Here is a 15,540-nt window from a genome sequence, read left to right as displayed (position 1 = left end):
GATCACGTGGGAGTAATGCATCTCTTAATAATGGGATTTTATCCAGAATTAGGTAACAAGAGTGTGCAGATCCATCTATTTGTATAAGTGTGTGTGCCCACAGTGCACTCTGATGCCTCACATAATCTCATGCTCTACAGGTGAAGACAACACACCAGCACAAGTGGTTTAACTTGGATAGGCTACAGGTGGATTGACACACACACACAGAGCAGAGGACATGTGGTGGTTCCAGCAGGGTCTGTGTATTCTACCAGTGGCTCTGGTATTATGGACGGCAGCCACATTCATCTTCGCTTACGTCACGGCTGTGGTGCTGAGACATGTGGACCCACTGGTGCCATACATCAGGTTCCCAAATGCAAACCCATCCTCCTTGTATCCTTGTCTTTTTACCTTTATACTTGAAATCACTTTGCTTCATAAGTAGCCATTGCATTGTAATAGGAAGTGACTGGCATTCTGCTTGTCATCTTTCTGTTCACAGTGACACAGGGACCGTTGCCCCAGAGAGATGTGTGTTTGGAACAGGGACGGCCTGTTCAATAGGGCGATATGGGCGACGCACTGCCAAACGGGAAAAGGAAGGGATTTTTTTTCTAATCAATTATATCACGGCAACAGTAGTTATCAGTGTTGTAATCTATACGTCTGATCTGCCACAGTGCCACACTGCCACTAAATGTCGAATCAGGCTAAAGTCGTGCTTCAAATGGCTCCACCCCCTTTTGGGGCGATTTCAGTCAGATTGAAAATCGCCCAGAACTTCTGTCATAGACTCCCATGTAAAATCTATTTTTTTCAAATTTCAGAGCCTTCAATACAATCTCAATGGGTGTCTGTGGGCTTGCACTTACGCGCTTTCGTCATACGTTACGTAACCATGAACGTAACTGAGAAAAGAGTGGATTGTTTGAAATTAGTTCCTTTTTGTCGGCGAACAAATGAAGATAAATTGGCAACGAAACAATTAGGACCTCCCAGACCAAATTTAATAATTCAACAGGTTTCTACTAAAGGCGGAAAGTCCTACACCCGAGGATTTTCCAAAAATTGGTACGAACGAAAAAAGACATTGCCACTCACTCAACTGGATGACGAGGGATACAGGCTAGCTGTCCGCCGCCACAACGATGAGGTTAGTGTTGATAATCACAAGTTTACTGGATGTGGATATGGTGTAATAAAGGCAGTTTATTCAGAGGTAAATATATCTGGAATCGCGTTCACGGACCCGTTCGTCAAACTCTTAGGGAGCTATAAATTAAGCCCCATTACTTTTCCATATCAGATAAGAGAAATTGCTGCAGCTACATATATTTTACATCCTGGCCCTACATAGTTCACTATTTGCATCACTTACCAAAATATTACATGTGGTCATATATGCTTGGAAAGTGGAGATGCCATAGAACGTCAAAAAAGTAAACATTGCTGGAGACACATTGCCGTTTTGGAGAAGACATCGCGTTTGCTAGCGAAGAGATTTGTTGTGGCAAATGAACTTGGGCTGGGAATTGCCAGGAACCTCACGATAAGATATATGCATCAGCATTGCGAGTCTCATGATTCTATACGTATTGCGATTCGATACTGTGATTTTATTGCGCACCATATGTCTGTTGCAGAGGGATCAGAAAGCCATGAGAACGAGTTTTGATCAGTCATGGAAATAAAAGTGCTGAAAACAAATTGGCTCCCAATGTGAAAAGATTGAGAACAAGCTATGAAGGAACAATAATGGTGTTTTGGTGCAGGTACAGCCAACTAGCGCTAAAATATTGCGATATTGTCAATAAAGTATATCGTAAAGTATCACTATGTAACTCGATTTCTTTCACCCCAATCCCTCAAATTAACGGTAAATAACTGAATTGTTTGCCCCACATTTAGCTAAGATGATTAGCTAGCCAGCTAAAATGTTTTAGTTAGTTAGCAGTCGCATCTACAATAGTTTACTGTCAATAACATGTCTCCAAAAATGACGTGGTGTCTCCAATTGTGTTGACATTTTACAATTGCAATGCGCATCCATGAGTATCCACTTTCTGTAGCTCAGCTGGTAGAGCATGGTGCTTGTAACGCCAAGGTAGTGGGTTCGATCCCCGGGACCACCCATACACAAAAATGTATGCACGCATGACTGTAAGTCGCTTTGGATAAAAGCGTCTGCTAAATGGCATATTGTTATTATTATTATTATTATTATCTGAAGAGAGCCCCGAAACATTGTGTGCAGACATTTTATGCAATAAATGAAGTAGGTTCAATCTAGTAGTTCTGATCTTCTGATTGGTCCTGATGAGTTGGGCGAGGTCCCCTGCAGGCTACTGTCACTGTTGCATTGGCTCTGAGTCGGGTTCTCTGTCTTCAAATGTTCAGCCTAAGAGAGGGGATTTTTGTGTGTGTGTGTGTGTTTAACAGTGATGATGTGTGTGTGTGTGTGTGTGTGTTTAACAGTGATGATGTGTGTGTGTGTGTGTGTTTGTGTGTGTGTGTGTGTCCTCAGAGCAAGAACTCGTGAGTTGGAAGAACTGAGAGGCCTATGGCGTGGGTGTTGTCCTTGGCCACCTGCTGACAAGGCTGACAAGATAGGACCCTTTTGTCCATTGTTATTGGATAGGAACAGAACTTATAACCAGCTCCTGACCTAAATAGATCTTAGCACAACATTTTACTCAACATATCATATTCCATATTCACTATAACAAATATATTTACTACGACATTAGCAAGAACCGCCACATCCTCAGCCGGCTAATCCAGTGTGTGAAGTTTTGCGGAGTGTTTGAGTTAGCTTTGCGAGGCAAAGATGAAACTGAGGGCTCCACCAACCCTGGTAAGCCAACACTTTTGAGATCAGTCAATAAATGCTTCTGGTATTGACTTATATGCTGCCCCTGTCTTCATGTTGTTGCTGGACATATCTTTTTTTAAATGTGTGTAGGTCACCTAAATCATCAGAAAAATTGCCCCTCCTGAGAATTTTTTCAGGAGCCGCCACTGGTTTGGAATAATGCTGGACATGTCAGCATTCTTAGGTAACATCACCTTTACCTCTCTGAGTCCTCTATTGAATCTAGCAATCAATTTGAAATCATGTGTATATCGGACTGAATTTGTGATTATGTTTTAATGTGTGATCATGTTTGTCGTGGCAGGTGTAGCCACCATGTATGTACGCTACAAGCAGGTCCAAGCCTTGACAGACGAGGAGGAGTCAAAGCTCCATAAACTCAACGTCTTGTGCCTGGTGCTGGGATGGACCAGCTCATTTGGCATGTGCATCGTCACTAACTTCCAGGTACCCATTGACTTGTGTGTCTGTCTCTTGCTTTCTTTCGGTCTCTCTTCTAAAGTCTTGTTCCAGTTTTTCTTATAATGACAACCATGGTCTACAGCTTATCTCATGATAAGCTGTATACCACACTATCTACCAAGATAATTTATCTATATTCTTTGTAGCTGTCTATTTACTACTAAGACCGCACTCAATGAACTGTATACGGCCATAAGCAAACAGGAAAACGCTCATCCAGAGGTGGCACTCCTAGTGGCAGGGGACTTTAATGTAGGGAAACTTAAATCCGTTTTACCTCATTTCTACCAGCATGTTAAATGTGCAACCAGAGGGAAAAAACCTCTAGACCACCTTTACTCCACACACAGAGACGCGTACAAAGCTCTCCCTCGTGACAGCAAACGAACTGCGGAAGGTACAATAGGGTCATATTTGCAGAGTTCCAGTTATCTTATACACATATCTTTTTAACGCCGTCTTCTATGTAGCTTGTTCACTCTCTATTGATCTGATTAAACAGTAACCGTAACGTTTCTGTATCTCTCTAAAGTCACTTGATAGTACATCGAGGCACAGAAACAGTAGTAGAGGAACTGAGAAATGAGATCACGTGGGAGTAATGCATCTCTTAATAATGGGATTTTATCCAGAATGAGGTAACAAGAGTGTGCAGATCCATCTATTTGTATAAGTGTGTGTGCCCACAGTGCACTCTGATGCCTCACATAATCTCATGCTCTACAGGTGAAGACAACACACCAGCACAAGTGGTTTAACTTGGATAGGCTACAGGTGGATTGACACACACACACAGAGCAGAGGACATGTGGTGGTTCCAGCAGGGTCTGTGTATTCTACCAGTGGCTCTGGTATTATGGACGGCAGCCACGTTCATCTTCGCTTACGTCACGGCTGTGGTGCTGAGACATGTGGACCCACTGGTGCCATACATCAGGTTCCCAAATGCAAACCCATCCTCCTTGTATCCTTGTCTTTTTACCTTTATACTTGAAATCACTTTGCTTCATAAGTAGCCATTGCATTGTAATAGGAAGTGACTGGCATTCTGCTTGTCATCTTTCTGTTCACAGTGACACAGGGACCGTTGCCCCAGAGAGATGTGTGTTTGGAATAATGCTGGACATGTCAGCATTCTTAGGTAACATCACCTTTACCTCTCTGAGTCCTCTATTGAATCTAGCAATCAATTTGAAATCATGTGTATATCGGACTGAATTTGTGATTATGTTTTAATGTGTGATCATGTTTGTCGTGGCAGGTGTAGCCACCATGTATGTACGCTACAAGCAGGTCCAAGCCTTGACAGACGAGGAGGAGTCAAAGCTCCATAAACTCAACGTCTTGGGCCTGGTGCTGGGATGGACCAGCTCATTTGGCATGTGCATCGTCGCTAACTTCCAGGTACCCATTGACTTGTGTGTCTGTCTCTTGCTTTCTTTCGGTCTCTCTTCTAAAGTCTTGTTCCAGTTTTTCTTATAATGACAACCATGGTCTACAGCTTATCTCATGATAAGCTGTATACCACACTATCTACCAAGATAATTTATCTATATTCTTTGTAGCTGTCTATTTACTACTAAGACCGCACTCAATGAACTGTATACGGCCATAAGCAAACAGGAAAACGCTCATCCAGAGGTGGCACTCCTAGTGGCAGGGGACTTTAATGTAGGGAAACTTAAATCCGTTTTACCTCATTTCTACCAGCATGTTAAATGTGCAACCAGAGGGAAAAAACCTCTAGACCACCTTTACTCCACACACAGAGACGCGTACAAAGCTCTCCCTCGTGACAGCAAACGAACTGCGGAAGGTACAATAGGGTCATATTTGCAGAGTTCCAGTTATCTTATACACATATCTTTTTAACGCCGTCTTCTATGTAGCTTGTTCACTCTCTATTGATCTGATTAAACAGTAACCGTAACGTTTCTGTATCTCTCTAAAGTCACTTGATAGTACATCGAGGTACAGAAACAGTAGTAGAGGAACTGAGAAATGAGATCACGTGGGAGTAATGCATCTCTTAATAATGGGATTTTATCCAGAATGAGGTAACAAGAGTGTGCAGATCCATCTATTTGTATAAGTGTGTGTGCCCACAGTGCACTCTGATGCCTCACATAATCTCATGCTCTACAGGTGAAGACAACACACCAGCACAAGTGGTTTAACTTGGATGGGCTACAGGTGGATTGACACACACACACAGAGCAGAGGACATGTGGTGGTTCCAGCAGGGTCTGTGTATTCTACCAGTGGCTCTGGTATTATGGACGGCAGCCACGTTCATCTTCGCTTACGTCACGGCTGTGGTGCTGAGACATGTGGACCCACTGGTGCCATACATCAGGTTCCCAAATGCAAACCCATCCTCCTTGTATCCTTGTCTTTTTACCTTTATACTTGAAATCACTTTGCTTCATAAGTAGCCATTGCATTGTAATAGGAAGTGACTGGCATTCTGCTTGTCATCTTTCTGTTCACAGTGACACAGGGACCGTTGCCCCAGAGAGATGTGTGTTTGGAATAATGCTGGACATGTCAGCATTCTTAGGTAACATCACCTTTACCTCTCTGAGTCCTCTATTGAATCTAGCAATCAATTTGAAATCATGTGTATATCGGACTGAATTTGTGATTATGTTTTAATGTGTGATCATGTTTGTCGTGGCAGGTGTAGCCACCATGTATGTACGCTACAAGCAGGTCCAAGCCTTGACAGACGAGGAGGAGTCAAAGCTCCATAAACTCAACGTCTTGGGCCTGGTGCTGGGATGGACCAGCTCATTTGGCATGTGCATCGTCGCTAACTTCCAGGTACCCATTGACTTGTGTGTCTGTCTCTTGCTTTCTTTCGGTCTCTCTTCTAAAGTCTTGTTCCAGTTTTTCTTATAATGACAACCATGGTCTACAGCTTATCTCATGATAAGCTGTATACCACACTATCTACCAAGATAATTTATCTATATTCTTTGTAGCTGTCTATTTACCACTAAGACCGCACTCAATGAACTGTATACGGCCATAAGCAAACAGGAAAACGCTCATCCAGAGGTGGCGCTCCTAGTGGCAGGGGACTTTAATGTAGGGAAACTTTTAAATCAGTTTTACCTAATTTCTACCAGCATGTTAAATGTGCAACCAGAGGGAAAAAACCTCTAGACCACCTTTACTCCACACACAGAGACGCGTACAAAGCTCTCCCTCGCCCTCCATTTGGCAAATCTGACCATAATTCTATCCTCCTGATTCCTGCTTACAAGCAAAAACTAATGCAGGAAGCACCAGTGACTCGGTCAATAAAAAAGTGGTCAGATGAAGCAGATGCTAAGCTACATGACTGTTTTGCTAGCACAGACTGAAATATGTTCCGGGATTCTTCCGATGGCATTGAGGAGTACACCACATCAGTCACTTGCTTCATCAATAAGTGCATTGATGATGTCGTCCCCACATTGACTGTACGTACATACCCCAACCAGAAGCCATGGATTACAGGCAACATCCGCACTGAGCTAAAGGGTAGAGCTGCCGCTTTCAAGGAGCGGGACTCTAACCCGGAAGCTTATAAGAAATCCTGCTATGCCCTCCGACGAACCATCAAACAGGCAAAGAGTCAATACAGGACTAAGATAGAATTGTACTACATCGGCTTCGACGCCCGTCTGATGTGGCAGGGCTTGCGAGCATGCGCTGATCAACTGGCAAGTGTCTTCACTGACATTTTCAACCTCTCCCTGTCTGAGTCTGTAATACCAACATGTTTCAAGCAGACCACCATAGTCCCTGTGCCCAAGAACACTAAGGTAACCTGCCTAAATGACTACCGACCCGTAGCACTCACGTCAGTAGCCATGAAGTGCTTTGAAAGGCTGGTCATGGCTCACATCAACCCATTATCCCAGGAACCCTAGACCCACTCCAATTTGCAGACCGCCCGAACAGATCCACAGATGATGCAATCTCTATTGCGCTCCACACTGCCCTTTCACACCTGGACAAAAGGAACACCTATGTGAGAATGCTATTCAATGACTACAGCTCAGCGTTCAACACCATAGTGCCCTCAAAGCTCATCACTAAGCTAAGGACCCTGGGACTAAACACCTCCCTCTGCAACTGGATCCTGGACTTCCTGACGGGACGCCCCCACGTGGTAAGGGTACACATCCGCCATGCTGATCCTCAACACGGGGGTCCCTCAGGGATGCGGGCTCAGTCCCCTCCTGTACTCCCTGCTCACTCATGACTGCATGGCCAGGCACGACTCCAACACCATCATTAAGTTTGCCGATGACACAACAGTGGTAGGCCTGATCACCGACAACGACAAGACAGCCTATAGGGAGGAGGTCAGAGACCTGGCCGTGTGGTGCCAGGACAACAACCTCTCCCTCAACGTGATCAAGACAAAGGAGATGATTGTGGACTACAGGAAAAAGAAGAGGACCGAGCACGCCCCCATTCTCATCGACGGGGCTGTAGAGGAGCAGGTTGAGAGCTTCAAGTTTCTTGGTGTCCACGTCACCAACAAACTAACATGGTCCAAGCACACCAAGACAGTTGTGAAGAGGGCACGACAAAACCTATTCCCCCTAAGGAGACTGAAAAGATTTGGCATGGGTCCTCAGATCCTCAAAAGATTCTACAGCTGCACCATCGAGAGCATCCTGACTGGTTGCATCACTGCCTGGTATGGCAACTGCTCGGCCTCCGACCGCAAGGCACTACAGAGGGTAGAGCGTACGGCCCAGTACATCACTGGAACAAGCTTCCTGCCATCCAGGACCTCTATACCAGGCGGTGTCAGAGGAAGGCCCTAAAAATTGTCAAAGACTCCAGCCACCCTAGTCATAGACTGTTCTCTCTGCTACCGCACGGCAAGCGGTACCGGAGCGCCAAGTCTAGGTCCAAGAGGCTTCTAAACAGCTTCTACCCCCAAGCCATAAGACTCCTGAACATCTAATCAAATGGCTACCCAGACTATTTGCATTGCCCCACCCCCGCTGCTACTCTCTGTTTATTATCTATGCATAGTCACTTTAATAACTCTACCTACATGTACATATTACCTCAATTACCTCGACTAACCGGTGCCCCCGCACATTGACTCGGTACCGGTACCCCCTGTATATAGCCTCGCTATTGTTATTTTTACTGCTGCTCTTTAATTATTTGTTACTTTTATTTCGTATTATTTTATATTGTATTTTCTTGTGATTTTTTTGCGTATTCTTTCTTAAAACTGCATTGTTGGTTAAGGGCTTGTAAGTAAGTATTTCACTGTAAGGTCTACACCTGTTGTATTCGGCGCATGTGACAAATAACATTTGATTTGATTTGATGTATGTAGGTGTGATACTGTAAATCAATCCCTCCCCTCCCCCTCTACAGAAAACCACTGTTCTCCATGCACCTGGTGGGGGCGATATTGACGTTTGGCGTGGGGGCCCTGTACATCCTGGTGCAGACGCTGGTGTCTCTGTACATGCAGCCTCACGTCCACGGGAAGAGTATATTCTGGGTCCGACTCAGCATTGGAGTGTGGACCTTCGCCAGCATTATCAGCAGTATCCTCCACTATATTTCTGCCAAACATGCAAATATGAAATCATGATTCATTGTTGCTATTAGACAATGCCATTAAATTACAGTGAATGGAAGCTGATAACTTGCAGAAATTGCAAGGACCTCTGACAATTGCAAGAGTTGCCCTCTGTAACACGGCTCTAGCTCCTGACTGTTGTACTCCTTGACTCCTTCTCTCAGTGTTTGTGTCATCTGTCATCATGTACAGCAGTCTGCCTGGAGTGGACGTGGCCCATAAACTGCACTGGATACCTGGAGAGACGGTCAGTAGCCTTATTCTGTGTGTGTGTGTGTGTGTGTGTGCGCGCTAACAGTTCTGTTTGTTGCAGGGCTACATTCCTCACATCATCAGCACCATCTCTGAGTGGTCTCTGGCTCTCTCCTTCATCAGTTTCTTTCTCAGCTATATCCGAGACTTCCAGGTACCACAGCTCTCCTCCTCATTTCCTTTATTCACTTACTGTATCACTAGGGCCACACAGAATCTGTTATTGCTGGGCTGCAGTAAAATCCTGCGTACCCCATAGCTCTCCAGGGCAGAAGTTGAAGAGCACTATTCTAACAACTGTGCTCCATTTCCCATCTGTAGAAAATAACGCTGCGGGCAGAGGCGGACCTACAGAGTAATCACATGAATGATTCGCCACACTACAGCGTCACCACACCTGTCAACCAATCAGAGACCTCTCCACTGCTGGCGGGGGGCATCTGAACAAGACCACTCCTAGTAGTGTGATGGAGTCAAGCTGTAAATGTGAACAAACTGAATGGAATAAATGAGATTATAAACCGGATGGTTCGAGCCCTGAATGCTGATTGGCTGAAAGCTGTGGTATATTATGACAAAAGCATATTTTTACTGTTCTAATTTCATTGGTAACCAGTTTATAATAGCAATAAGGCACCTCGGGGGTTGTGGTATATGGCCAATATACCACGGCTAATGGCTGTATCCAGGCACTCCGTGTTGCGTCCATAAGAACAGCCCTTAGCCGTGGTATAGTGGCCATATACCACACCCCCTCAGGCCTTAAATACAGAATGCTGAGTGTGCAATCAACAAGGACTAAGATACTGCTGATAAACCTCATTCTTAGAAACAGTGGAAATGCCTTTTGATGTCAACTGCACTATTTTCACTGACATTTGGTTCTTGTGTTATGAGCGGTACTTGTATTAGAGAGTAATTATATTTTTATTGGGCCTAAGGGCATCATCTGATAAGAGATGTCATCTGTGGTGTGCAGTGGTTTTGATATCAGAACACAACTATGCTATTCTTATCAACCACTGGATGGTGCCAAAGAGCCAGCAACATGGTCTAGCAACCCCCTCATTTTTACATTTTAGTCATTTAGCAGACGCTCTTATCCAGAGCGACTTACAGTTAGTGAGTTTTCATACTGTTGTTCATACCCTCGTTGTCAACACAAAAATAGACATGAGCATTTGTTGAGTGAGTTTATGTTGATTCTTTCATGAGAATTTATATAATTAGGTGGTTTGAAGCAAGGCACTTGAACTAATTATCTAGAAGTATAATGATGCATTTGCTCTACTTCACTTTTGCTTTGGGATGCGAAGTTATTTTGCTTGCTGTGAATCCCTCAGTGTTAATGTGGGAGAATAAGGAGATAATTGTGTTTTGCTTTAGGTTTGGTAATTACTGAATTATGGATTGTATTTATTGTGCTGTTCTATTTCTTCCCCAATGATGATTTAAATTACTTCTATACAGACCCATAAAAAGTAATGAATTCACATCTCTTTCCCGTTGAATGGATAAAATATAGGGGGAAATAAGCAGGTTTTTCATTATTACTGAATGTCTATGATTCTCTGGTTATTCATTTGTTTCTACTAAAAGTTTTTTTTTTTTTTTTTTTTTTTGTATAAAAATAAATGGCAGCTGGCTAGTTGTATTTGCACAACAAACACTTGTCTCTGAAATACATTCTTACAGTTTTTGGTTAGCTAGCGAATTTTAGCCGTAATTAGCATTGAAACAGGTCAATTACAATTCCCCACATGTCAGTTTCTTGTAATTGTTGGTAGCTATCTGGCCATCCAGAATTACAACAACTCATGGACTTCTGCCCCATTGAAGTGTGCGAATCGTTTGCGTGATGTCAGCTAACCCATCTATGATTATCTGGTTATTCATTTTAGATTTTAGTCATTTAGCAATTAGGGTTAAGTGCCTTGCTTAAGGGCACATTGACAGATTTTTCACCTAGTCAGCTTGGGGATTAGAACCAGCGACCTTTCGGTAACTGGCACAACGCTCTTACCCACTAAGCTACCTGCCGCCCATTTAAGCTCTACTAAAGGTTTATTTTGTTATATAAAAAAAATTGCAGCTGGCTACCTGTAGCCACCAGTTTCTATGACCACACTGGAGATATGTGAAGGAGGTATTGCCATCATTACTGTTAACTGACAGCAAATCTGATGTTCCATGTTAACTTAATAAACGGTCACATCTGCAGTAACTACATAGGAGCTTTACTTGTCTTGTCTCCATTGTTAGGAATCGCAAGCATCATATATTCACTGTTGTATATGAAGGCTTTATAACAAAAAACCTTTTACTTGTAACTAGGGCTGTTACGCGACCATATTACCGCCACATCGGCGGTCACGAGTCATGACAGCAGTAAAATTCCACGTGACTGTTTAGTCACGGTAATTAGGCTTTTCCAAGCACTGATGCTGCTGATGGTCATTAGTAGCCTACCAAACTTGCTAACTGCCTGGTACTCAGCACTCTATTGTCCCTCTAATCACTCTGACATCAATGCAAATGTCATCGAAAATCTAATCAAACACTTCAGGAGAGCCAATGAGCTCATGTTGCCAACATTTCTATAGGCCTGATGGCCTGTACTAAAAAGAGGAGGATCCCATCAGCTTTTTATAGGCTAGGCCTTTTTTTTTTTTTTTTTTTTAGCAGAAGCTCTTATCCAGAGCGACTTACAGTTAGTGAGTGCATACATTATTATAAAAAAAAAAAATCATACTGGCCCCCCGTGGGAAACAAACCCACAACTCTGGCGTTGCAAACGCCATGCTCCACCAACTGAGCTACATCCCTGCCGGCCATTCACTCCCCTACCCTGGGCCAATTGTGCACCGCCACGTGGGTCTCCCGGTCGCGGCTGGCTATGACAGAGCCTGGATTCGAACCAGGATCTCTAGTGGCACAGCTAGCACTGCGATGCAGTGCCTTAGACCACTGCACCACACCTTTCCTAATATTAAGCACATTGCTTCTCTTTACATTTACATTTACATTTTAGTCATTTAGCAGACGCTCTTATCCAGAGCGACTTACAGGAGCAATTAGGGTTAAGTGCCTTGCTTAAGGGCACATCGACAGATTTTTCACCTAGTCGGCTCGGGGATTAGAACCAGCGACCTTTCGGTTACTGGCACAACGCTCTAACCCACTAAGCTACCTGCCGCCCCGGCAATAGGAGTATAGCCTACCTGGCTGGCATGAAAATGAACTACGTGAAACGCGTCCTCCATTCGCTATTTAAGTGCACAGATGACATGTATTTTTTCCGCTGCCCCTGTTTCAAGACAATATTAGCCTATCACTTGTGAATGATATATTATCACTTGTGAATGATGCCCAGCTTAAGGCAAACAGCGCATAACTTCTTTTGCGACTTTTTCTAATCATAGTCGTACACCTCGTGGCCTAGCCCATAGGCCTATATGTTTTGATAAGGTTTGTATCACAACTAAAGTGGCCAAATAACTTCTTAAAATAAAGCACATTAATCTGCTTTACAACGGGTGTAGAGCCTAACTGGCATACATATGCAGCGCGTTTCAAGTTTGGGGAAGAACATTTCCACCATAAAAATGCACCTTTATAAAAAAGCAATACATGCTTGTGGTCACTTTAGAGAATGGTGTTTTCCTGCTAATGGACATTCACACTTATAGCCTAATGCCTTGTGCGCATTGCTGCGCGTATAATGTAAAGAAATAGACTCATAGTTTATTATCATGTTAAACTAAACGTTCTCATCTGTTGCGTCAGGCTCATTGCTTAAAACTGTTTTTTTTTAAGCTAGTGGTTGTATTAATTTGGGATCTATCGCATCCCACAACTGTTCTCGCACAGAATAGGTCAACTTTTGTACTATGGGGGATAGTAGATTGACATACAGTAGGCTAGTGCTTTTGCAGTTCATTAGGCCTACTCATCTTGTTGGCTGATGAAAAGTAAATGTGGACAGTTCTTCCAATATCTTCAATATGGCCTCGGAATTGGATAAGGACGCGCGCAGTTGCGTACCAGATGGGTCTGTCTTCACTTGTAGCCTGTGAGAAAGACCTGATCACGTGAAGGAGAGCAATGTGAGTGAGAGATGCTTCAGCACGCAGCCGGGAGAAGGGAATTATAATTATTATATTCAGCCCAAGGGCACAACGGCCACTGGCCGCAAAAGGCATGGATTCTTATAGGGGGCATTATGGCCACACAAAGGGGAAATTCTAGGCATTATCAAGTGCTTGTCAAATTGTGAATGAGAGACTGATTAAGTGTGTACAGCCTGCACAAAAAACAAAACAGAGCTCATGCCTTTCATGCAACTTTTTTCAAATCATCATTAGTGTCGCTTCATGCAGCCTTAGAATGTATTAAAAATCTAAACATATACTCCAACATTTGTATCACAACTAAAGTTACCTAAATAACTCTAAATTAAGCATATAGGAGTACCTGTTTCTTTGTTAACAGCTCAACACAGAATAGCTACATGTGCGCACTCCCTCAATTCGTTTGGAGAAAATATCCTTTCTATTTTATTCAGCTATGTTCAATTGTATTCTTCATACTATAAAAGAATGCCACGGAATTCTAAGCAAATCTTGTCTGCTAAATGAACTAGTGTAACCCACAGCCATATGGCATAGCCAGATCAGGGCTAACATAAGGACAACTCAAGAGTATGCTATTCTGTTCTTCTGAAATAGACTACATTTTCTTCATATCATGTTTCTTTAGACCTGTCTAAAATAAATTATGGATTTATTGTGATAGTGTAGGCTATATTACATGGATTTATTATACTTTTTTAAATGTAGATGTTCCAAAGGTCTGCATCAGTGGCTTGTAGCCTATGGGTGGAAGCCAGGAGATGCTAAATGTGTTTATGTTAATTAACGGTCAATTACCATGAGACTGGCAGTCACCGGCTAACAAAAGTTCATGACCGCCACAGCCCTACTTGTAACAGATAATGTTTTCATTATGTTATAGATTAAAGCATTAATACGCAAGATCCAGTTATCTGACATTTATTGGTATATTGAATCATATTTACATTATCATACTATATTATTATACAGTATACACTACTGTTCAAAAGTTTGGGGTCACTTAGAAATGTCCTTGTTTTCGAAAGAAAAGCAATTTTTTTGTCCATTAAAATAACATCAAATTGATCAGAAATACAGTGTAGACATTGTTAATGTTGCAAATGGCTATTGTAGCTGGAAACGGCTGATTTTTTATGGAATATCTACATAGGAGTACAGAGGCCCATTACCAGCAACCATCAGTCCTGTGTTCCAATAGCACGTTGTGTTTGCTAATCCAAGTTTATCATTTTAAAAGGCTAATTGATCATTAGAAAACCCTTTTGCAATTATGTTAGCACAGCTGAAAACTGTTGTGCTGATTAAAGAAGCAATAAAACTGGCCTTCTTGAGACTAGTTGAGTATCTGGAGCATCAGCAATTGTGGCAATCTTAATCTTTTATTTTTATTGGCCAGTCTGAGATATTACTTTTTCTTTGCAACTCTGCCTAGAAGGTCAGCATCCCGGAGTCGCCTCTTCACTGTTGACATTGAGACTGGTGTTTTGCGGGTACTATTTAATGAAGCTGCCAGTTGAGGACCTGTGAGGCGCCTGTTTCTCAAACTAGACACTAATGTATTTGTCCTCTTGCTCAGTTGTGCACCGGGGCCTCCCACTCCTCTTTCTATTCTGGTTAGAGCCAGTTTGCGCTGTTCTGTGAAGTACACAGCATTGTACGAGATCTTCAGTTTCTTGGCAATTTCTCGCATGGAATAGCCTTTATTTCTCAGAACAAGAATAGACTGACGAGTTTCAGAAGAAAGTTATTTGTTTCTGGCCATTTTGAGCCTGTAATCGAACCCACAATTGCTGATGCTCCAGATACTCAACTAGTCTCAAGAAGGCCAGTTTTATTGCTTCTTTAATCAGCACAACAGCTGTGCTAACATAATTGCAAAAGGGTTTTCTAATGATCAATTAGCCTTTTAAAATGATAAACTTGGATTAGCAAACACAACGTGCCATTGGAACACAGGACTGATGGTTGCTGATAATGGGCCTCTGTACGTCTATGTCGATATTCCATTAAAAATCAAAAAATTGCTTTTCTTTCGAAAACAAGGACATTTCTAAGTGACTCCAAACTTTTGAACGGTAGTGTATATTTAGCCATGCTGTATGTTCTTTCCAAGTGCTTCATAAGAACGAGGAAAGTCATTCACATCTCATTATACTAGGTTCTGTGCAAGAAACTACATTACAAGGAACTGTGCAGGCATTATAGGAACGAGTATACACCAGCAG

At 42.8% G+C, this 15,540-nt stretch overlaps 1 protein-coding gene and 1 pseudogene across 5 annotated transcripts; both read left to right on the top strand.

The window, feature by feature from the left end:
* Nucleotides 1-3,006: 3,006 nt before the first annotated feature.
* Nucleotides 3,007-4,598, top strand: LOC311133805 (DNA damage-regulated autophagy modulator protein 2-like). Of its 4 annotated transcripts, XR_014613632.1 has the most exons (4): nt 3,007-3,041; nt 3,162-4,093; nt 4,393-4,460; nt 4,581-4,598. XR_014613632.1 is itself a non-coding variant. In XM_084167381.1 (3 exons), the coding sequence occupies exons 1-3, from the start codon at nt 3,017-3,019 to the stop codon at nt 4,100-4,102; spliced, it is 225 nt and encodes a 74-aa protein (XP_084023507.1). In that variant the 5' UTR covers nt 3,013-3,016; the 3' UTR covers nt 4,103-4,128. The 4 variants fall into 4 exon arrangements, 1 of the variants encoding a protein (XP_084023507.1); XR_014613633.1 differs by lacking the exons at nt 4,393-4,460; nt 4,581-4,598 and having other exon boundaries at nt 3,162-3,716; nt 3,852-4,128; XR_014613634.1 differs by lacking the exons at nt 4,393-4,460; nt 4,581-4,598 and having other exon boundaries at nt 3,162-3,957; nt 4,046-4,128.
* Nucleotides 4,599-4,637: 39 nt separating this feature from the next.
* LOC311133804 (DNA damage-regulated autophagy modulator protein 2-like) lies at nt 4,638-10,817 on the top strand (annotated as a pseudogene). The gene is made up of 8 exons (XR_014615391.1): nt 4,638-4,723; nt 5,465-5,675; nt 5,812-5,879; nt 6,000-6,142; nt 8,720-8,895; nt 9,095-9,177; nt 9,244-9,336; nt 9,504-10,817. The product of XR_014615391.1 is annotated as a DNA damage-regulated autophagy modulator protein 2-like (transcript).
* Nucleotides 10,818-15,540: the final 4,723 nt, after the last annotated feature.

Source organism: Coregonus lavaretus (genome assembly GCF_964263955.1).
Source record: "Coregonus lavaretus genome assembly, chromosome: 8".
NCBI lineage: Eukaryota > Metazoa > Chordata > Actinopteri > Salmoniformes > Salmonidae > Coregonus > Coregonus lavaretus.
The sequence above is the reverse complement of the archived record's forward strand: the minus strand, read 5'-3'. Positions and strand labels throughout refer to the sequence as shown.

Coding starts and splice junctions, on each gene's coding strand:
- LOC311133805 (XM_084167381.1), top strand. CDS start 3,017: ATGCTGGACATGTCAGCATTCTTAG. Junction 3,042..3,161: donor GGACATGTCAGCATTCTTAG/GTAACATCACCT, acceptor TTGTCGTGGCAG/GTGTAGCCACCATGTATGTA. Junction 3,305..4,045: donor GCATCGTCACTAACTTCCAG/GTACCCATTGAC, acceptor CATGCTCTACAG/GTGAAGACAACACACCAGCA.